Source organism: Eutrema salsugineum, unplaced genomic scaffold, assembly GCF_000478725.1.
Source record: "Eutrema salsugineum unplaced genomic scaffold, Eutsalg1_0 scaffold_5, whole genome shotgun sequence".
Lineage (NCBI taxonomy): Eukaryota > Viridiplantae > Streptophyta > Magnoliopsida > Brassicales > Brassicaceae > Eutrema > Eutrema salsugineum.
In genome coordinates, this window is record NW_006256612.1 from 6,920,730 (window position 1) to 6,943,383 (window position 22,654).

The 22,654-nt window shown below is 34.9% G+C and overlaps 4 protein-coding genes, 1 long non-coding RNA gene and 1 pseudogene across 8 annotated transcripts; 4 read left to right on the forward strand and 2 right to left on the reverse strand.

Moving 5' to 3' along the window:
• Nucleotides 1-377: 377 nt before the first annotated feature.
• Nucleotides 378-834, forward strand: LOC112084012 (uncharacterized protein At1g24000-like). Its single transcript, XM_024152257.1, has 2 exons — nt 378-483; nt 572-834. The coding sequence occupies exons 1-2, from the start codon at nt 378-380 to the stop codon at nt 832-834; spliced, it is 369 nt and encodes a 122-aa protein (XP_024008025.1).
• Nucleotides 835-7,440: 6,606 nt separating this feature from the next.
• LOC18992570 (RING-H2 finger protein ATL47) lies at nt 7,441-9,151 on the forward strand. Its single transcript, XM_006415979.2, has one exon. The coding sequence runs from the start codon at nt 7,757-7,759 to the stop codon at nt 8,873-8,875; it is 1,119 nt and encodes a 372-aa protein (XP_006416042.1). The 5' UTR covers nt 7,441-7,756; the 3' UTR covers nt 8,876-9,151.
• Nucleotides 9,152-10,520: 1,369 nt separating this feature from the next.
• Nucleotides 10,521-11,130, forward strand: LOC18992571 (annotated as a pseudogene).
• Nucleotides 11,131-11,235: 105 nt separating this feature from the next.
• Nucleotides 11,236-12,604, reverse strand: LOC112084106. 2 transcript variants are annotated; one of them, XR_002898078.1, is made up of 3 exons: nt 12,410-12,594; nt 12,200-12,338; nt 11,236-11,552 (listed from the first exon to the last, which is right to left on the reverse strand). It is a non-coding gene; the product is annotated as an uncharacterized LOC112084106 (long non-coding RNA). The 2 variants fall into 2 exon arrangements; XR_002898077.1 differs by lacking the exon at nt 11,236-11,552 and having other exon boundaries at nt 12,052-12,338; nt 12,410-12,604.
• A 1,567-nt stretch (nt 12,605-14,171) lies between these two features.
• LOC18992572 (UPF0725 protein At1g23970) lies at nt 14,172-15,781 on the forward strand. The gene is made up of 6 exons (XM_024152960.1): nt 14,172-14,267; nt 14,506-14,661; nt 14,751-14,949; nt 15,037-15,161; nt 15,266-15,352; nt 15,446-15,781. The coding sequence occupies exons 2-6, from the start codon at nt 14,542-14,544 to the stop codon at nt 15,764-15,766; spliced, it is 852 nt and encodes a 283-aa protein (XP_024008728.1). The 5' UTR covers nt 14,172-14,267; nt 14,506-14,541; the 3' UTR covers nt 15,767-15,781.
• A 784-nt stretch (nt 15,782-16,565) lies between these two features.
• On the reverse strand, nt 16,566-22,616 carry LOC18992573 (AP-1 complex subunit gamma-1). Of its 3 annotated transcripts, none has more exons than XM_024152505.1 (18): nt 22,388-22,616; nt 21,764-22,066; nt 21,462-21,603; nt 21,184-21,357; nt 20,755-20,934; nt 20,024-20,178; nt 19,685-19,775; nt 19,412-19,575; nt 19,181-19,235; nt 18,904-19,026; nt 18,720-18,815; nt 18,472-18,599; nt 18,116-18,220; nt 17,774-18,027; nt 17,419-17,613; nt 17,096-17,271; nt 16,901-16,999; nt 16,566-16,811 (listed from the first exon to the last, which is right to left on the reverse strand). In XM_024152505.1, exons 1-18 carry the CDS (start codon nt 22,417-22,419, stop codon nt 16,716-16,718), a joined length of 2,568 nt encoding a protein of 855 aa, XP_024008273.1. In that variant the 5' UTR covers nt 22,420-22,616; the 3' UTR covers nt 16,566-16,715. The 3 variants fall into 3 exon arrangements, with proteins under 3 accessions (XP_024008273.1, XP_006416045.1, XP_024008274.1); XM_006415982.2 differs by having other exon boundaries at nt 17,371-17,613; XM_024152506.1 differs by lacking the exon at nt 22,388-22,616 and having other exon boundaries at nt 17,371-17,613; nt 21,462-21,601; nt 21,764-22,014.
• Between the last annotated feature and the right edge of the window lie 38 nt (nt 22,617-22,654).

Genomic DNA, 22,654 nt, shown 5'->3' on the forward strand with positions numbered 1-22,654 from the left:
AAAGCATTTGGCTATATTCAGAAAGATTCAATATTGTCCACTAATCTGATGCACGCATCTTTTCTTCTGAAAGTTGAGTTAAGTCAGAAATTAAATATGACTAGAGCATTTATTAATTATTACTAATTATATCATGATATTCATTCTTTAGTCATAAATATTTTAATTTCATCACATACACAGTTACACACCGGTTTATATTTTTTATAAAGATTTGATATGGTGAAAAAAAAGTTAGATGTGCATGTGGAGTTGGATAGAAAAGTTAAATCCAAATTTTACCTCTATATATTAGCACCTTCATCGAAAGGAGTATATTTTTTAACTCATAAAAACATATACATATTAAAAAAAAAAAAAAAATACACAGAGTGAGAATGGCTCTACATGGAATTTCTTCCGGGAAGTTTGACATCAAGTCTCCGGCGGAAAAATTCTTTATATCTTTCACCGAAGACATAAATAGTACTTTCGACATAATATGTAAATCATCCAACTCTTTCACATTTCAGTCATATTTCTTGATCATCGATCAAAACCTCTAATATTAATCGCTATGTTTTCATTGTAGCGAAGGAGAAGATAACCGAGTCGGTGGGTTGGGATTTAAGAACAGTGACGCTGAGTATGAGTGGAAATCTGATCTCGGATAGCTACAAGACGTTCAAAGCAACAATCACGGTCACTCCTAAGGAAGACGAGCCCGACGGTGGTCAAGTGGTGTGGACCGTCGAGTTCGAGAAGACTCGCCATGACATCGAAGACCCAGTCTGGATAATCGACATTCTTATCAACTACCTGAAGGAGACCGATGAAAATCTTAATAATCTATAGTCTTTCTGAATCACAAGGTTCGTCTTTATATAGGATATAATCTAACAACTTAATTGACATAGGGCCTAAATTTGTTTCTATGTTTATTGCAGTATAATTTATTAGGTTCGTCGGATTGGTGTGTATAAACTCGTAACGCTTTCAAGATGAATGGATATATCGATTTGCAAATTATTTTTGTTTTATATATAATTTTCATATTTTTGTTGGACTGGTGATTCTGAAATATTCACAGAAGGTTAAACTAATCAGCATTTGGTTAAATGGGTAATTCAGACCTTTTTTGTCAAAGTAATTGAGACCTTTCACAGGAAAAGAAATGCGGATTTGAAACACGGTGGATTAGAGCATGTACATCAGTGAACCCCTAAGAATATAATAACATTTTTTTTTGTTTTAGTTTTGTTTTTTTTTAATTCGAAAATTATAATTTTCGACCAATCAGGATGCTTTATTTTGGGATGATACTGTCTCTTCAGGTTCGTCGGGATGATACTGTCTCTTTAATATTAAGATCTTTTGTCTCAAAAACTGTGTCATGAACCCCTTTTGATCCCCTGATGTACATGCTCTTATACAACTCATTCCCTAAGTAAAGATTTCCGATTTTCCATTACATTATAAAAGCCATTAAAACGTAACTCTTAACCTGAGCACTTTGGTTGTTACTTTTGTAGAAATAAAATGATTAATCCAAAATCTTATATTATTAATTGAGAAATATATTTTAAAAACAACCTTCACTTGTGTGATTTACAAAAGTGCTTGCTTTACTAAATAATTAAATCATAGGCCATTAAATATTAATTGAGTTAGAGATTAATTTCTAATAATTATAATTTAATATTCAACATTTAATTTGTGAAGATATTCTTTTTTTGTTTTTATCAATATATTTATCAATATTTAATACCTAATATTACTTATGTTACTAAACATTATATTCATTTAACTCATCTTTCTTTGATCTTAAATTTGTTAAAAATAATAATCACATTATCTATTCAATAAAAAAAATAAATTTTTTCATACATATTATAATTCTATCTTGTTATATCAAACGAAGAATATCTTAGTCATATAGAACTTATTAATCCACTTTAGTATATTTAAAATGTGCAATTTCATTCATATAAAAAATTATTAAAATTATCAATAATTATCTAGTATTTATAAAATTATATTAAAAAGTAAATATAATTGTAATCATTATTTGAAATTACATAATCAGTATATAGATTTGTAATTATAAATATTAACTAACATTTTTATAGTTATATTTATGTACATTATATTTGCTTATTCGAAAAAAAATTATGTTTAATAGTTATTCTACACAAGATGCGGGTAATTACTTAGTAATTATTATAAAAAAGAGGAATAACGAATCCCTATAATATTACATAAGAAACTATGGACAAATGTAGACCGTCGAATTAAAAGGAAAGTTTTGGACCAAAACGTTTAATTAAAAGGAAAGTTTTGAAGTTACAAAAGTGCACTTGATTGGCTAAACCATGTTTTTCTTGGCCCAAAAAAAGTGAAAGCAGTAAAAAACATAAGAATTTGGTTTAGCTTTTAGTTTTTTACTGATGTAAAAAAAGTCAGCATTTCCTTCTTTTGCGTCTGGCCACCAATGTGTCAATAACGCAGCGGTCAATTCCCCTAACCTTTTTCTTGCAACAATCAAAAAACACAATTTTCAGTTTGTGGAAATTAAGTGACGAAAGCATTTTTTATCAATAACTATTTTATGATAGTCAAAACTATATTAATTTCATCACATACACGTCAGTTTATATAGTCATGTATTTTGATATTAGGATGTGTTAAAAAAAATCGATTACGACGTAAATTATAGTAAAAATTCTATAAATTAATATTCGATAAATTAATAAATTTGATTAATTAATAACTTTTGTTTGCCTAAATTTAAATTTTAACCTAATTAATCACTTTATAAATTAATAACTCTATAAATTAATAAAAATTAAAAGTCTCAACTTTATTAATTTATAGGGTTTTTAGCTTGGATAGAGTAATTTACTTCAACGACTTGCTAATTAGCAAGTGCTACCATTTCGGTCTGTCAATTTAATTATTCTTCCCATGTGCCACATGAATTAATTGAGCGGGTTAAGTGAATTGTAAATAATGAAGCTTTTGGTTACATTTAGATATGTTAGATATGGTGAAAAGAAAAAGTTAGATGGATGGGTTTAGGTAAAACTAGTTCATGCATTTTTCATAGAGCTCTCCCTCTATATATTCACAATCATCGAAAGGATTATAATCAAACTCACAAAACATATACTTATAAAAAGAAATAGAGAATGGCATTGCATGGAGTTTGTTCTGGGGGACTTGAAATTAAGTCTCCGGCGAACAATGTCTTTAAAGCATTCACCGACGACATAAATAGTACTTTTGACCAAACAGGCTAATCTTTAATTCAATTCTTCCACATTTTCACTCATATCTTGATCATCATTCAAAACCCTTAACTAATAGCTATGTCTAACCGTAGCGTCGATGGATCCGGAGAAGAGAACAATTACAATGAGAATGAATGGTTGTCAAATCTCGGAAAGCTACAAAGACGGTCAAAGCAACCATCATGGTCACTCCTAAGGAAGATGGGGACGGTAGCAACGTGTGGTGTGGACGGTCAAGTTCGAGAAGACTCGCACTGACATCGACGATCCACATTTCATAAAGGAGACCGTTGAAAATCTTCTTTTATAAGCTTCTCTAGATTATCACAAGGTTTGTCCTTTAATGGAATAATCTAACAACTTAAATGAAATCGAACCTACTATATTTCTATGTTTATTGCAGTGCTTTTTATTATGTTTGGCATTTTGGGGGAGAATATATAAACTCCTAATAAGGTTTTCAAGATGAAGAATAGTCCATTGATTTTCATATTATTGTTGGACCGATGACTATAACAATTATTTTGCAACTCATTTCTTAAATATGCACTGACATCGGCGATCCACTTTTCATCATCTCATTTTTTTTCCTCACCCATCATCTCATTATATCAAAGATTGAACCAACCGGATTTACTTCTATATATATCAAAGACTGCTGATTATACCATACATTTGGAGTTGAGAATTAGGTTTCTCAAAGCCATTCCAATATCTACTCGATCTCTCAAAATTGACCTCAAATTTAATTTATCTGTTTTAAATCACAAACTGTACGTAGATATTTGTCTACTACTTAATATGGAATATATAATTTTTTTTTTAACGATTTAGTGGTGAAGTTTGTTAATTGGGCCTCCATTAGTAAATTTTCTCTTAATTGAGCCATTCGGCCCATGGACTTGCCACACAGCTTTTCTCAAAAGTGGCGATGACAGGCTTTTTCTTTAATTTATCAATTCCAAATTCCAATGTTGACAATTATTTAATACTCAAAACAATTAATCATATGTTGACAATACCATGTGATTAATGGTTTCCTAAATTCTTATCCAAAACCCCAAGGAGGATTAGGCATTCGGGATTTACAAGATTTTAATGTTGCCCTTTTAGCTAAGCAAAGTTGGAGACTCCTTCAGAACCCGACGTCTTTGTTAGCTAAAGTGTACAAATCCAAATATTATCCCAAGATGACTCTGTTAGAAGCAAAGCAGAAATGGTGTTCGAGCTATGCTTGGCATAGCATTCTTGAAAGCAACAAGCTGATTAAGAAGGGAGCTAAGTGGCTTGTTGGGAATGGTGATCAAATTCAGGTTTGGAGAGATTTATGGTTACCAACTGTCCCTTCAATGCTTGCAACTGGTATTGGCTTTTCGGTATTTCTTAATTTAAAAATTAAAAACCTTTTTATGGAAGGAACAGCTGAATGGGATGATTCTAAACTTCTATCTCTTTGTAATCCTATTGATATTCCCCTTATTAAGATGTTGCGTCCTTCAGTCACAGGAGCTGAAGATGTAGTCACTTGGTTACATACAAAACAAGGGGAATATACGGTAAAATCCGGGTATAATCTCCTACGCTCAGAAAAAGGTCAGAATTCCTCCACCCCTATGTATTTATATAAAGCCCTTTGGAAGCAAAATATTCATCCCAAGGTGAAGCTTTTTTGGTGGAAAGTTTTTCACGATGCCCTACCAGTTGGGGTTAATCTTAAACATAAGCGCTTACTCCTTGATAGTAAATGTCATTTATGTGGAGAAGCTGATGAATCTATTACCCATCTCCTGTTTTCGTGTCGTATCAGTCGAGAAATCTGGGAAATAGCACCTATCAATACCCCTACAGTTGAATATATGCTCTCTCATAATGTTTATGAGAATTATAGCTCGTTTGTAGAGCTAAACAAAGCATGTAGAGATCAACTGTTTCTTTTCTATTTGATAGGATGGAGGATTTGGAAACAAAGAAATGAAGTTGTATTCAACAACAAGCGTTGGCCTATTCCTGATACGATCAATAGAGCTTTGGGTGATCTTAAACTGTGGCAAGAAGCATTGGAGAAAACCAAAGTTGATCTGCAACGAGCACAACAAGCTTCAGGTGTGAGAATAATTACAGACTCTACAAATGTACCCACATCTCGTCAAGAAGCAATCGCTGCTGCAGATCAATATTGTTGTTTTATTGATGCTTCTTGGATATCACCGACACAATTAGCAGGTGCTGCCTGGATTTTGTATAATAAACAAAGAAGGCAGATTCTGCAAGGCTCGGGAGCAATTTTCCCTACATCTTCTTCATTGGAAGCTGAAGTTGAAGCCTTACGTTTGGCTGTTGTTAATCTGCGAAAACTTGGATATGCTTGTGTTACTCTTTGTGGAGATGTGCAAGACATATATGGAGTATTACAGCATAATCGGTTTGAAAGGAACCCACAACATTGGAAGCAGCATCATATGGGAATATATGTTCAGGATATATTAAAGATATCTCAAGTTTGTGGCTTTTCTTTCGTGCAGTTAATAGAATAGCAAATGATTGTGCTGATCGTCTAGCTAAACAAGCTAGATATAGTTTGCAAAAGGGAAAAATCCTTAAAAATACACAAACTTTATAAAATTTGGAAAAAAATACACGGACTATTTTGATTGCCAGAAAAATACACAAACTATTTATTACATCTATTTTAATACTCAAACTTTTAATAATTTCTTATTTAATACTCAAACTAGCAAATCTCATATATTTTACCAAATTTTTATTCTGAAAATCCAGTTTTATCCTTCTATACTTCTCAAACTTGATTTAATTATTAGATAAAACAAAATTTTAATTTATAAAAGAGAACACAAAAAAAAAAAAAATCTTGTCTCTTCTTTTGTGGTCGAACCTTTCGCAGAGACTCAAGTAGAGAGCAAAACAAAATGCTTCACACCAGCAAAACAGAAAATACCAATGTCTAATCTCATCTAACACCTGTGGCAATAGCCATCATATTGAATCAGCTCTTTCACTACGATTCTCTTTTTGTACCCAGAAAGCGACTTTAAAAAGATATTATTGGAATCTGAAATTTTCTTTTTGCATATCCCACAACATATATCTCATCATTTGATAAAGGATAGAAATCGATGTTCACATATTTAATAAACATTCGTTCTAGTAATGAGATCCAATTTGGTATCAAATTCAATTGTGGCGAATCGATTCTTCTAAGGTCTCGTTGTCATGAGAAAGGAAGAAAAAATTTTAGTCGTGGGAGAAATCTGGGTTTACTTTCCGTTGTCCTCTTCGCCGGAGCTGTGGTGGTCAATCAGAAATTGCAGAGATAAGTTCGACGACAAATGATGAATCAGGTGAGCCAAATTGTAGAGAAAATAATTGGTTTTTTATTTTTTTTATAAATTATAGGAATTTTCTTTTTTTCTTAAGAAAAAAAATAATAATAAATATATTAAATGTTAGAAATAAAGAAGGGTAAAACTGGATTTTGAGAATATAAAATTTGGTAAAATATACGAGATTTGCTAGTTTGAGTATTAAAATAGATGTGATAAATAGTCTGTGTATTTTTTAGGGAGTCAAAATAGTTTGGGTATTTTTTTTCCAAATTTTATAAAGTTTGTGTATTTTTTAGGATTTTTCCCTTTGCAAAATTTTGTAATCCGCAAAATTATGTAATTCGCTGATTGATGTAATGTTTTATGTAATGAAGCAGTTTGACGACAAAAAAAAAAAAATGGTTTCCTCACAGTTCAATTAAAAAAAATTAATATCACTTTATTTATACGAGTACCTCGATACTGAAAATCGACTGACACCAAAAATGTAGTACTAATTTAACTCTAATTTCTAATGGTAACGACTAACGATGAACGATTATTGTGGTTGTTCCCTTATTATTGATGACTTGATACCTACCATTGGATAATTAAATGTGGATATTAGGCTTTTAGCTGTTCAATAATTTCAAAAAAAACGCTTAATAATGAAAAATATGGAAGCCATAACTTATTCGGTAGGCTTTTCTATATTCTTCGAAACTGCTAGGCACTAGATCCCTAAATCAAGCATTGGGCTCCACACCAAAATTGTGAATTTCCAGTAAAAAGTTGATTTAAAAATAAAAAAATAAAAACACAAAAAGGCCGGTGACCTAATAAGAGAACTCCGCGTAATAACTCTGAGATCAATTTAAGTGATTACTAGTATTAATCATTCAATTAGGCCTTAACTAATATTTTACCCCTTGCATGTTTTAAATTAATGATGGTAGCTCTCTGGTTGTGCCATATCTGTTTAGCAATCATTTCAGATTCCCAAATTCCTGCTACATTTTGACTGCTAATCGGTTGGAAATTTTTGTTGAGAGTTCCATGGAAAAAAATAAAAATCAAAAATTGAGGGGGGTTTATGACTAAATCCGAGAGAAGCTAAGTAAGTGGTGTCTCTGTTCTTCATCACCTAAGGAGAACCCAAAAAAAATGTCTGAGATTATTCATCATTGGATCCAAATCTCGCCTCCTTCTTCTTCTTCTCCTTCTCCTTCTCCTTCATCAGCTCCTCCTCCTATTACCGTGAATCAATCGAGCAATTCATCTTCCGGTGGTATTCGAATAAACCCAATCCTTCTGTTCGTCATCATTCTCTTGTCCGTCGTCTTCTTCATCTGCAGCGTTCTGCATTTGGTGGTGAGATATTACTTGAAGAAGAAAAGATCGAGCCTTTCGTCTTCAGCGACGGGATCCGATCGGAACCCAGAATTCTCCGACTCCGAAACTTACCAAAGACAGCTTCAACAGCTGTTTCATCTCCACGACTCAGGTCTAGATCAAGCTCTAATCGATGCCCTTCCCGTGTTTCTCTACAAGGAAATCAAAGGCTCGAAAGAGCCGTTCGATTGCGCAGTGTGTCTCTGCGAATTCTCAGAGGACGATAAGCTCAGATTGCTCCCGATTTGTAGTCACGCCTTCCACATCGATTGTATCGACACATGGCTCCTCTCGAATTCGACATGTCCTCTCTGCAGAGGAACCCTTTACCCTATAGGGCACCAATTCGATAACCCGGATTTCAATTTCGGGTTTTTCGCCGCCGGAGAAGATGGAGCTAGGGTTTCTCCGGTGCAGAAACCGGCGGAGAATGATATCATGAGCGGGAAGAGAGTGTTTTCAGTGAGGCTTGGGAAGTTTAGGAGCACCAACATTAATACTGGTGGTGAAGGAGGAGGAGGAGGAGAGACAAGTGGTTCTGTGAGTGTGAACAGTAATCTTGATAACAGAAGATGCTTCTCAATGGGTTCTTATCAGTACATAGTGGCTGAATCAGATCTGGTCGTGGCTCTTTGTCCGAATAATGAAGGTCTGAAGAATGTGAAAGAAGGAGATAGTAATCTTGAAGGGAAGAAGATAAACATGAGAAGTAAAGGTGAGAGCTTTTCCGTCTCAAAGATTTGGCAATGGTCAAATAAAAGATCAAAGTTTGCAAATCAAGCAGAAACCAATCTGGTGGGTTCTTCTTCTTCTTCTTATGCTTGTTCTGCATCTGGTAGTACAGTTGCTCCTGGGTTATCATTGAATGGTAGGAGATTTCAGGGTCCATGAGACAAGGGTAGGTACAGATCAAAGGGTAGCTTATTTTCTGCCATTGATTTAATTAAATCATTGATTTTGGGTTTTTGAAAATTCATTTTGTTAACACTATACCTTAGTGGTGGTCTTTTGTGTCTCTGTAGCTGAATCTCTTTGTGTTTGTTGAGGGGAATAAGCTTGTTCTTTGATTATGTTATAAGGGAAGTTTCTGTTAATCCCCTGTTCTAGTCGAACTCTGTTCATAAACAGTCGAGTTTGTTAGTTTGAACTTATGAAGTAGATGAGATTCTGAGATGGAAGGGAACCTCAAAATTGCGCAATTTCTTTTATAAAGTTTTGAAGCTCTAAATTTTGAAGCTTAATGGTTTAATTAATTCAAAACTTTACAAAGAAAGAAAGATTGTTTTCTAGGAAAAGTATTTTCTAAAAAAATGAAGAGAAGTCAAATATGATTTCTTTGGTGGGGTTTTAGACTTGTAAAGAGTATCCAAAAATGGGATGGAATCATTATTGGTAGGGAGAATAATGATGATCAATAATTTGTTATTATGCTCCAAAAAGAGCATTCGAGTAAGAGTAGGTAAGGGAAATCTCACGTTGATCTCCAAATTTGCCTTCTCCAAATTTGCCTTCATAATAATTACGTCACGATGATCTCCAAAGTTTCAAAATTATCAAAATCACATGAACTTTCACTATTGGCTACCACCAGTTATTTACAGTATCAAACTGGCTTTACGTAGAATTTGGTAATGTAGAAATCCAATGGCGTCACAGGTTTTTTGAAGCAGAAATGTTGCTAATCAAGACATTTATGTGATATATTTGCAAAATTAAGACATGATCCAAAAAATCAAAACTTATTTTTATAGACGAAGCTTAACTTGAGATACATCTCTTGTGTTAGACACAACGAGACAAACTCGTGTGCTTCCTCGATCACTTTCCGATTCCAAACATAGGAAATTTTGTACAAAATCAATTCTATTTTTTCTTATAAAACTTGGGAAAATACTTTTAAATAAGTTTATATTTTGAAAACTACACCATTTTTTAATTTATTTTGAAAACCTACTCTTATTTACAAATGAAATAGGAAATTTGTACAAAACCAATTCTATTTATCTTATAAAACTTGGGAAAATACTTTTAAATAAGTTTATATTTTGAAAACTACACCAATTTTTAATTTATTTTGAAAACCTACTCTTATTTACAAATGAAATGATTAATTTAAAATAAATAAGAATTATATTAATTTTAATATTTCAATAAAAATATATATAAAAAATATTTACGTCTCATTTGTAAACTAACATCTAATTAGTTTTTATTTTCTTTAATAATTCTGAAATTTTAACAAATACGTCTCATTTTTTTGAAAATTTTCTAATCGGTTTCTTTTTCATCTGTTCTTCATGTAGTTAATTTTTTTCGATGTGTTATCTTTTGTTTATTCGAATAGTAGTATTAAAAAAAAAAACTATGCACCATCACGAGGAGGAGGAAAATATGACGACAGAGGTGAGTATATTCTGCGGAGGAGCATTCCAGTTAGCAGAGAGAATACTGCGTCAAGTGAAGGAATCCGATGTGGTTTCGATTTGGAGAATGTCTCAGTACCATCAACTATATTCTAACCCAAATGAAATTCAACATGTTAGCAAGCGGTGTGTCCTCTTTCTACATGACTTTGCTTACACACGATCCAGACCCAGCTGCTAGCACATTGCAGAAAACCTTTCAGGTTCGTGTTGATGAAGGAAAATACGACAGTTTGGATTTGACGTGCTCCATTGCTAGACCTAAAGATGATGAAGGTGACTTGTGGTGCACATTATTGCTCATTTTTTTATTTTTTATTTATATAAAAGTCGAGCCTGAGTCAAAATCTCACATGCTGATTAATAATTTGTTGCATAGTGACCACCAAGACGCCCTTCATACCTCACTTTCATGGTGGTACAGCAGCGGATGGTATCTTCTAAGGTGAATTGCCTGATTGGCCGTCAGATGATGCTTTCAATGATGGAAAACGGTTTCACGTGGTAAGAGTATAATTAAGACAGCATTAAGTTTAGTTGAGCTCATGATCAATTTTAGCAAGCAATGATATACTTTTCTTGCTTTTGCAGGTGAAGGAATCAGAGTGGCAATCCACTGATAGGATTTCCATGTATTTAGAACTTGCAATTTGTTCTCATCATAGGTTGACTACATATGTAAGTTTAGCATATCAATTAATGACTGAGTGGCACTGTTGGTAATAATAGTAATGAACACCTAAACGTTTGTTGTTTCTTTTTTTTCTAAAAAAAAAAAGAAAACATTGTTTCTTCTGGTGCAGCTGACATACATTCTATCCCGATTGGAAATTGTAAAAGTTGCCATAGAAACTGCTATATATTGAAGATATGGAGCCCTTGAATGAAAGACTCAAAGACCAAAAGTGCACACACTACAAGAAAACATCACTTATTTCTACGACATGTATATGTCTACATAACGTTTAAGGCTTGGCAGAGCCTCGAGCCATTCGGTAGGTTTTTGAGAAGGGTGAGCATGTTAAACGCAGAGCTATAGTTAGAAGAATCATAGATGAACATACATGATACTTGACTCTCAAGGGTAAGCTTTGTGGTGGTCAAGATCCCAACAAGCCTTCTTTGACTCTCGAGTGGAGAAAAAACTGAAGTTATAAAAAGCGATCTCACTTAGACTAGATTATGGTTTAATGGTATAATTAGTTCAAAACATTTCAAAGAATAGAATGATTGTTTCCTATGAAAAAATATATCAAAATTTTAAAAATTGAATTGGCTTTAAACAAGAAAAAAGTTTTTGATCAAGACAAGTATGTAATATATTTGCAAAACTACATGATCCAAAAATCCAAACTTTTGTGCAGAAAATACATCATGGGTTATGAATCAAATATCCTGAAAATTATATACACAAGAGACAAACTCTGTGATATCCGGTGAAATCAGTTTCTTAAAATGAGGCTGTAATAAATTTTCTTTCCTAACTCGAACAATCCTTATTAGTAAATTAGGTCGGCTCTTATTGACTATTTTTGAAGTTATTTCAAAAGCCTCCTCAATTGTGGGGATTCATCGAAAACCTTTTCTTTTTCTTTGGTTCATCCAAAGTTCATCAATACTTAAAGGATGGTGACTTGCAGACAATTTCCCCAAAGAATTCCATTTTTAAGTGGTTTAAGGTGTTCTCACATTTAGATCTTACATCTTTTCCAAAAAAATCTGGATTGCAAAATGCAAAAAGATACCAAGTGCAAACGGGTAAATTATAAATCTCTGTTAAGTAAATACTCACATTGACTTTCCCATCTCCATCCCCCTCTATTTTCAGGATTTCTTTAAAATCTTTCACTTAGAATTTCCAAATGCAAATGGTCCTTCATTTAGAATTTCCTTAAAATCTTCATTAAGATCCTCTTTAAATACTTTGTATTCTGCATCAAATAATTATCATTTTCAGCACTTGAGAGAGCATATATCATACAACTGAAAGAGAAAATCATACCTTGCTACTTGGAGCACAGCTAAGACCACAAAAACAAGGTAAAATATAATGATTTTGGTGTAAGAACATATTCTTTCTCTTGTAGTTCTTCTTCAGATTTCTCTTCAGGCGGGTTTCATCCTCTTTATCTTCTTTTTGATCCTCTCCCTTACTCTCTTCTTCCTCATCCTCTTCTTCAATATCTTTCAACTCAATCTCAAGAATGACGAAGTTTGTAAGCAGATGCATCGGCTTATCAGAACCACAAATAAACATTTTTTTGTCATCACTTGCACCCACAGACATGTAATGAGTAGCTAGTGACACATATGCATATCCATCATCAGACACATATTCTCTGTTTTCATTTTGCAGATAGCAACAAGTTATCTATCATATTTTTAACTTTTGTCATTGCCAGAACATTATTGTAGGTCCTAAGTCTATTTTTTATTCTCTTTTGTGACATCATGTAAACACTCAATTTCTTATGCTGAAAATCAATCAGTCTCACCAGGGGCGGACTCAAAAATTATTTCGGGTTATATGTATGATTAATGAAACCAGAATCAGTTTTAAGATTTAAAATGCTAGAAGCAAGAAAACAAAATGATTGTGCACAATCTCTGAACACGAGACTTTTGGTCATTTGCCATATTTTGCCATATTTTACCATATAATTTGTTGTGGTTGATGGATTTTATGTTCTTTTAATATTGTAAAAAACATACATAATGAACATACATTAAAAGACTATGTAACAAAGTCAAAGTGACAACGCAAGCAAGTCTAGAAACAATATATAAATGAAGCTGTTCTACATAAAACACAAAAGAATATGTTTATATTTATTTTAATAAATAGAATAGTACGATCTAGTAATTAGCACAATACATAAGAAAATTGTATCCTATGCATGTCGATATAGTACGTCTTGTTCATTAGCAACACAAATCATATTAGATGCAAAAAAAACTGTTTTTAATACGATTCAATATTTAAGCAATTGATAGTATGAAATTAATGGAAGAGAGAAGATGAAATAGGATAAGAAATAAAGTTTTGAAACAATACATGGGAAAGAAATGATGTTGTGACGTTTTTTGTTTATGTTAGAATCATATTTATGGTAGAATGTGGAAGTCCTTTCTTGGTTCTGTAGTTAATTTTTTTAAAAAAAATTGGTTATAGCTGCTATTTCCTTTAATTAGTTGGAAAAAGTTCAAAGAAAAAAAAGATTGTTTCCTGAGAACACTACATATTTAAAAGAAGAGAAGTCAGATATGATTTCTTTGGTAGGGTTTTAGACTTGTAAATACTAAAGAGTATCCAAAAAGAGCATTCAAGTGTTGGTATGGTAAGGGAACTGTCACGTTGAACTCCGAATTTGCCGTCATAATAATTACGTCACGATGATTTCCCTAGTCACATGAACATCCACTATATAGTAGCACCAGTTATACAGAGGATCGAACTGGCCTTTTTGTAAAATTGGTGATGTATTAATCCAGTTACGTTAAGATGTCTCATAAGTCACAGATTCTTGGGCAATTTTTTGTAAGAAAAAAAAAACAGAATTGGCTTCAAACAAGAGAAACGTGTTGATGAAGACATGTGTGTAATAAATCATAATTGCAAATTAAAACATGATCCTAATTATTTTATGGATCTTTTTTATGTCGGTCTTCATGACCGGATTTAGTGGGACAAATCCAACTCCAACAATAACGGCATATCTTGTCGAGATCCCAAAAAAAAAAAAAAAAAAAAAAAACCATCGACCACCACGAGGAGAAGAATATGACGACGGACTCGGGGGAGTTGTGTCTTTCGGCGGAGTGAGCAGCGCGAATACTGGCGTCAAGTAGAGGAATCCGATGTAATTCTTTCATCTTTTTATTGTTTAGAGAATCTATCTATGATTGTGATTTGTTGGATTGTTCCTTTGTTTCACAAAACTAACCCTAGTTCTTAATAGCTTCTAGACTACTAGAGGAAATCGATCGCTTCTAGGGTTGTTTATGTTGCTAATTTGGGTCTTAGGGTTTCGAGATTTAGTGGAACTAGATGGCTTCTAGGTTTGTTTATGGACTGACTATCTTGCTGTTGGGTCTTAGGGTTTCGACATAGATGATGTCAAAGTACCATCATCTATGTATGGATTGATCAATGGATTGCTTCCATTCAACTGTACAAATAACAGACGTTATCCTTACCGTTTCGTGGTCAACCTTTATGCTAAGGTGGGGCTTCATCGTTACAATATGTTGGAGGTAATTTGAACTTGTCTCCTCTCTCTCTCCTTGGTGCTTTATCAATATGATCTCCTCCTATACCATTTTCTTTATTTCATCAATGTCAGGGAACAAGCTTCAAGCACTCGGCCCTAATGAAATTCAACATGGTAGGAGGCTTTATGTCCTCTTTCTACATGACTTTGCTTGCACACAATCCAGATCCAGCTGCTAGCACATTGCAGAAAACCTTTCAGGTTCGAGTTGATGAAGGAACATTTGGCAGTTTGGATATAACATGCTCCATTGCTAGACCTAAAGATGAAGGTGACTTGTTGTGCTTTATTGTTCATTTAAATAGAAGTAAAGCCTGAGTATAAAATCTCTTTTGCTGATTAATAATTTGTTGCATAGTGACCACCAAGACGCCCTTCATACCTCACTTTCATGGTGGTACAGCAGCGGATGGTATCTTCAAAGGTGAATTGCCTGATTGGCCGTCAGATGATGCTTTCAATGATGGAAAACGGTTTTACATGGTAAGATTATTAAGACACATCATTAGCTAGGTTTTTTTTTGTTGTTGTTGGTCATGATCATTATTCCAGCAAATTGTACTGATAGGTTTGAGTTGCTTTTGCAGGTGAAGGAATCAGAGTGGCAAGCCACTGATTGGATTCATATGTATTTGGAACTTGTAATTGCTTCACACTGTAGGTCGGCTGACTATGTAAGTTTTGCATATCAATTAATGACATATGATGAGTGGCATTGTTTGTAATTATAATAATGAACACCCAAACAATTGTTGCTTTTGGTGCAGTTGAGCTCTGTTCTGTCTCAGTTGGAGATTGTGAAAGTGGCGATAGAAACTGCCATTGAAGATGTGGAGTCCCCAAAGGAGAGACTCAATGCCAAAATTGCACATGTTTACATAAAATTTAAAGGCTTGGCAGAGCCTCAAGTCCCTAGGCAGGTTTTTGAGATTGGTGAGCATGTTGAACGCAAAGCTATTGTTAGAAGAGTCATCAGTAAGCATACAGGATACTTGACTCTCATGGGTAAGCTTTGCGGTGGAACACTAAAGCATCCTCGGGTTGAAATAGAAACCGAGAGTTGTAAGAAGCGACCTTGCTTAGGCTAATAAACCAAGTTATTTTGCCGGTTTGGACTCTTTTATTTGGTGCGGTGTGTCTGTTTTTTTTTTTTAAGTGTGTTCTGTTTTAATACAATCCAATGCAAGTCTTTTTCATCTTCTTATTCTTTAGAGAATTAAATTATTAATTTCTACTAGATAACAAATGGAAACTGGTCGCTTTTAAATAGCTAGCTAGGGTTGTTTTTGGACTGAATATTTTGCTCATTTTGATATAGAGAATGTTTCTAAACGACCATATATCTGGACTGAGGTCCTTGTATGTATTTATGGTAGAAATGATGTTGTGACGTTTTTTGTTTATGTTAGAATCATATTTATGGTAGAATGTGAAATTCCTTTTTTTGGTTCTGTAGTTAATTATATAAAAAATTGGTTATAGCTGCTAATTTTCCTTTAATTAGTTGGAAAAAGTTCAAAGAAAAAAAGATTGTTTCTGAGAACAATATATTTAAAAGAAGAGAAGTCAAATATGATTTCTTTGGTAGGGTTTTAGACTTGTCACGACTAGAGAATATCAAAAAGAGCATTCGAGTGTTGGTAAGGGAACTGTGACGTTGAACTCCAACTCCGAATTTGCCATCATAATAATTACGATTTCCCAAGTCACATGAACATCCACTGTATACTTATATAGTAGCACCAGTTATACAGAGGATCGAACTGGCCTTTTTGTAAAATTGGTGATGTATTAATCCAGTTACGTTAAGATGTCTCATAAGTCACAGATTCTTGAGCAATTTTTTGTAAGAAAAAAACAGAATTGGGTTCAAACAAGAGAAACGTGTTGATGAAGACATGTGTGTAATAAATCATTATTGCAAATTAAAACATGATCCAAAAATCCAAAAATTTTGTGCAAGACACAAATAGATGTGATCAAGATAAGTACTGTATGTAATAAATACAGAGGAACGATATGAAAATACAGCCAGCCTCACAACCCGCGAGGGAAGTTGTTGATTTGTCCTTCCTCCAATACATCTTTTCCGTTCACTTTGTACCCAATCCTCATGCGCATCACAAGAGATTTCTGCCATAAACATTAAATCCCTAGATTGCTAAGAGTCACTGAATCCAGACATAAATTTAGAAAGGAAGCTCAACAGAGAAATTGTATACCTTCCCGTGCTGGCTGTTAGTGACTCTTAGATTCTGCGTGATGTTACCACTTGCCGGGAGTGTGTTACTGCTAGCTGGATCCAAGTGCAGCTGGAGGAACTGGAAATTTCCCAGAACAAAGACAAGGTTAAAGAAATTTGCAAATCATAAGGGGGTGAAGAAAAAGGCAAGGACGATGTTAAAAGCTGAAATGACCTTTGGAACAGCAGCCTGGAAGATACAATCTGTGAAAGTATTAGGAGACAAATTTATAAAAGTCGCCTGGACATTTGTTGTTTGTGGGTTCCCTGGTGTCTTTGAAAAGCTGAACTCAATCTTCAAGGAGATGCTCTCGTATGCAACAATAGGGGGATATACTGGACCATTGGTCGCTGCAATAAGGAGGAAAGCCTGTTAATGATCTTCCTAATAGAGTTTCAATGATTTTTTATATAGACTTTTTTTCAGTGACAATACATCATTTTTCTTACCTTCCGGCGATGGGCTTGGAGAAAGACCATCTAACAAATCAAACATACCAGCAGAGGAAGTCGTTGCTTTGTGAGGTGGAGCTGGTGAAGAAAGTGTCTCTAGCGCAATTGAAGGATTCTTGTTATAGTCAGTTGTTGATAATAAATCAATAGATGATGTGCTGTTTTGTGCCGGAGAAGGTGTTCCAATTGATAGAATATCCAGCAACAGATCTGTGCCGGCTTTTGGAGCCTGGGTTGCATCTGAAACATTGCAAGAAAAAGAAGAAGATCCAACATGAGTTATCCTCTTGCAAAGCCACAGATGAGAAGGTCTAAAAAAATTTTGTTCATTCAGAGACAAATCATAACTGCGCATGCCATAAAATGAAAGCAGAATCTATTGACACGCTAAAGAACTAACCAGATTGTGCTGGCGATGATCCTAAGTCAACACCGAGAAGATCCTGAAGGAAATCTGCACCAGATGAGCTAGGTGCAGCCAGGATATCGTCAGAACCCAGGTCCAGCAAGTCAACAAGTGGAGCTGCAGCAACACCATTTGGAATACTAACTGAAGGTTTGGACATTGTTGAAACTGATGCGGGCAACGAGCCAGCCCTCCTTACATTGAAGGTAGCCTCATCTAATACGGGCATTCTCTCAACCAGAGAAGACCTATATGCACACAGACCTCCCTTGTATGATGAAAAATTACACTAGAAGATGGATGATGAAGAGACAAACAAGGGATATCATTAACCACCTGATATTTTTATGCCTATCAACGATAGAATTGAACTCTATAGCTCTCTGCTGCATTTCAAGGAGAAGGCTCCCTTTCTGCTTCACAATTATATCTTTTATCCTCCTGCCATTGAATTTTAGAAAACTGTTTAATATCCAAAAGAGAGTTGAGGTCAGGAGGTGCAGGTAAAATGTATTCCTAATCATTTCTCAGAAGGTCAAGACAGTTTCCGGTAGAACCAAAATTCATTATTCATATACTCAGTACGCATATGCATCTTGTGTAGATTTTAAGTTGAATAAGCACGGATATTAAGATGAACGAGTTGGGATAAATACAGATAGCACACTGAGATTCAATAAACTTGAACATACTCTGAAATAGAAGGAAAGCGGGATGACAGCTTCAGTAGAGCAACCAATGCCATCGCCCTTGTATTCATGTCTGAGTTATGGCGAGTGATAGCATCCTCGATAACGTCCAGGGCATCAGATTCCGTTACCTGCTCAAGGCAGTTAACTAGTCATCGCACGCTCTTTTAAAGTCAACGAGGAATCCCAAGAAGCAAGACCATCTGCCTATTATATATATAATGACTTAAGATTGGTATAGTAATGCTCACCGTTATTGGATCTTCAATACCAAGCACCCCCACATTGTTGACCAACAGATCACCATATTCCCCAATGCACCATATCGCCACTCGAACAAGGGTCTCCTGATGGAAACCTCAAAGAAACCATATTAGGAAGGATTATACTGATTGAGGACTGAAATCAATCGAGCACTAGAAAAATAAGAGCTACCTGTTCCGAAAATGTCAAGACTGCTTTGTATAATGCCCTGACTGTATATCCATGAAGCTCTGATGCATTGCTTATGACAACAATAAGTGCATGCCACACATCATCTTTCACAAACTTTCCAGCCTACTAACATGGAATAGAGGACAGTAGGGTTACGACCGATACAAAAAGAGAATTTAAGAAGAGCTAAAGCAGATATAAACTCTCAGAGAACGGTTGGCATAAACTCGTACGATGTTAAATCATAGCATATAATGGCTCGCGATTGAATCCATACCTCCGACAAAACCTTAAGCATCTGATCAATGTACCAGATTTTCTCTGGAGAAAACCTACATTTCAAAATTGATAACACATCAACATAAAATCTCAAATAATTAGACACTCACAATAGCTTATCTCCCTCAGCCCAACCCCAATAAACCCCCCCCCCCTCCCCCCCCTCTGTTTTGAGAATGAAAAGGGTTTAAAGCAAGTGGCCATTCACTTCCTAAACTAGAATACTTACTTTTCAACGATGGAACAAATTTTTGCACTAAGATCCTCCTTAAAATCTTCATCGCTGATTTCCAAGTAATCAATTAGCTCCTCTGTCAGTTGTTTGACATTATTCTCATTCACCAAAAGAGAGACAAGATCAAGAGCTCTTTTCCGGATAGAAGCATCTGGGTCCTAAATTGGTGATGGAAGCAGAAGCCAAATTAAAATGTATTCTTTCTCTAAGACATCTACATACAGTTAACATTGTATACAAATATTTCCCGGGTACTAAAAATAATACCTTAACACAGTTCAAGATTGTAACCCTGTGCCTTTGCACAGCTTGATCATCAAAAGCGATTGCTTTCATCAACATGTTTAATGCAACATATCTGAGAAAACGAAAGTATAAATTTTATAAGGGGTTGCAGTATGTTTGAGAGAACAAGAGCTAGAAAGCATAAAGTAAACCCAATATAAGGATGCACTGACTGATAAAAAGAGCACAATGTGATTCGTAGAATTAAGCAGACCCAATGAAAGACGCTATACAGTAAAGCAAGCAAGCTAGTTCTGATCTAAACATATAATAAATATATGATTCTACCGATAAGAAAAAATGAGGTGAAGGGGGTTGAACCTGATATTATTGTCGCGGTTAGATAAGAATCTTCCCAAGATATTGATAGCAAGCACACGCAAGCTACTGGTATCTTCAATGGCCATGATTGTTTCAACACACTCATAGAGTACGGCGTTTCCTGCGTTTTTGTTTGATTCAGTTTTTGTTGCCACCTACAATAGCATGAAACCAACTAGAATAAAGATTTCCCTCAGCATAACAGCAAGGATAAAGGAACCAGGAAAACAAAGTAACCCACAGTACATCCCCGACTCTGAACTTCAACAACAAAGTATGTAATAAAAGCGGGATGCATTTTTTAGTTTTTTTAATCATGGTGAGATAGAACGGAACGGCGCAACCTACAGACTTATATGGCCACCCATAAGAACTCCCTAAGAAAACCAAGACCGGAATCAAAGAAGGGAAAATTCAACCCGGCCAAAAATACGAGTAAAATCCAGTACCCGTTAAGTCTTGTATCTACAAACATGATTGATAGCCCATCACCCCTATCCACTAAACAAACTTTTTCTCACTTATGCTATAATTTAACAGAATCAGTTCCAGCAGATGAGAGAACATAGCTATCCTACAATATTTTCTATTATCCGCACAACATTTTTTCGAAAAATATAGTTATTGCAACTGGAAAGAAAGATAACCATAAAATATTTTCCTTTCATAAGAACATTGCAAAAATGAAAATATTGAACCATATCCACAATCACTTGGTAATTACGACTAACCTGGGCAAGTATATCAGTCATCAAATCACTCGCATCAGCATCACCATGGCCTAAAACACGCAGGAGCTTAAGTAACCGTACGTGAAGAAAAGGGTCTGTGATCCCTGCAACATCATACTCTGGCTGATATGCGCTATTAGTAATATCCCTCAAAGTTTTTATCAGTCCCTCCGTGCATTTCTGCAGAGACAATACAAAGACAAGAGTTTGTCAAACTGCCTGTCTGCCACATTTTAGCACAGTGTTCTAATTCTAAGCGAATTGCTCACATGAAAGAAGAACTTTACCACAGTATAAATTATAGTACACAGAAGCATCATACAAGTAATATAGTGGCACATGTATGCATATTCTATGAAGAATGGAAAACTACATTACGCTGATGTTCATGTATGCATAATAGAGTGGTCTACAGAAATTTTTATTCACCTTTCTGAAGTATTCTAGGGCTTCATCATTGATTGTGCATAATTCATAACAGAGTTGAACTCCTGTTATAAGAACCCCATGATGCTTTTCTTTAAGCAAGGAAGAAGCAGCATTTACAAAGTTTTCTGCAAGATCTGGAACTTTCCTTACTATTCTAGTGGAGCAAAGTGCGGCCTGCAAACAATAAACATAAATGGTAAAAGCAATGAAGAAACGAACAACAGAAATCAAACTTCATCAGGCCATATATATATAGGAACTAAAAAAAAACACTATACCTTTTTACGGATATTAGGGTCACGAAACTGGATTAATCTTTCTACTTCTGGCGCAAGATCACGGGCCATTTCTGCTGAACAAATGTTCCCTAAAGCACAGAGCGCGAGTCCTACAACATACTGGTTCGTGTGGTTAAGATCTCTGCACGTGAATTAAGGTCAAACTGGAACAAATATATTCCGATTAATTTCCCTCCCAAATTCCCATCACAGCAATGCAACCTAAAATCAAGTGTTCTTCTTTTTTCCCCAACTAACAAAGGCCATATTAGTAAGATCAATATCAGGAGTAATAAGGATACTGTTTTAATGAATTTGTGACCAGCATCAACACTTCTTGTCTCTCATCAAGAAGCAACATTAGCCCGAGATATCCAATCCTCTTCTCTGGAAATCCAGGGGACGCAATTAGCTTCAAGCATTCCATCTGACCAAAGTGTGTCGGGTAACCCAGCATGTGTATGAACATGAGTTTTGCGAGGTTCCGGTGCCTATCATGTGGGTCATTTTCATTAATGGATGCTCGGATATCGGCACACTCTTTCCTTACAACACCACGCTCCTCCGCAGCTGTTTTGCATGCTCTTATGGATCTGATCATGTCCCTGAATCATGTTCACATGCCAACCTTAACTTCATCAGATTCATACAATACATAATTCGAACTGATCTGACTACAATATTCAATACAAACAACTGTTCTTGGAGTAAAGCGAAATTCTAAGGGAATTCTAAAACCACCTAAAACCAAATATCATCTTCGAGACAGGCCAATAGAAAAACTCATATCAGAATTCAATCATCAAAATGAACGAGCTCAATTACAAACTGTTATCAAATTTCGTTTGTAAACTGATCAAAGACAGAAACAACTAAGAAACCTGAAACAGAAATGAAAAGAAAAAGAAAGAAGAGAATCCAATTACCTTAGACGAGTACCAGAAGAAAATGGATTCATGGTTGGGTGTTGAAGAGTTGGACCTTGGCCCGCCGGCAACTACAAATCAAGTTAACCGCGCAGCAGAATTCCGCCGCGGGGATTGTTCAAATCCGTTACCGGAGCTCCGACCAGCTGATCAAATACGAGGGATGAAAAAGAAACTGAGGATTTGGATCTCGATGGACGATGGACGATGCTCGTTTTTTTTTTCTTCACAGTCTTCGTAAGCCAAATTGCCAAATTAAATGCGTTG

Bases quoted from the DNA above. Each gene is read 5' to 3' on its own strand.
- LOC18992573 (XM_006415982.2), bottom strand. From the start codon at position 22,419: ATGAATCCATTTTCTTCTGGTACTCGTCTAAG. The intron at 21,604-21,763 runs GTATCCTTATTA...ATTCACGTGCAG, and splicing joins GTCACAAATTCATTAAAACA to AGATCTTAACCACACGAACC. The intron at 18,600-18,719 runs GTGAGCATTACT...TGCCTTGAGCAG, and splicing joins GTATTGAAGATCCAATAACG to GTAACGGAATCTGATGCCCT.
- LOC18992572 (XM_024152960.1), top strand. From the start codon at position 14,542: ATGTATGGATTGATCAATGGATTGCTTCCATTCAACTGTACAAATAAC. The intron at 14,662-14,750 runs GTAATTTGAACT...CATCAATGTCAG, and splicing joins ATCGTTACAATATGTTGGAG to GGAACAAGCTTCAAGCACTC. The intron at 14,950-15,036 runs GTGACTTGTTGT...TTTGTTGCATAG, and splicing joins TGCTAGACCTAAAGATGAAG to TGACCACCAAGACGCCCTTC.
- LOC18992570 (XM_006415979.2), top strand. From the start codon at position 7,757: ATGTCTGAGATTATTCATCATTGGATCCAAATCTCGCCTCCTTCTTCT.
- LOC112084012 (XM_024152257.1), top strand. From the start codon at position 378: ATGGCTCTACATGGAATTTCTTCCGGGAAGTTTGACATCAAGTCTCCG. The intron at 484-571 runs GTAAATCATCCA...TTTTCATTGTAG, and splicing joins TAGTACTTTCGACATAATAT to CGAAGGAGAAGATAACCGAG.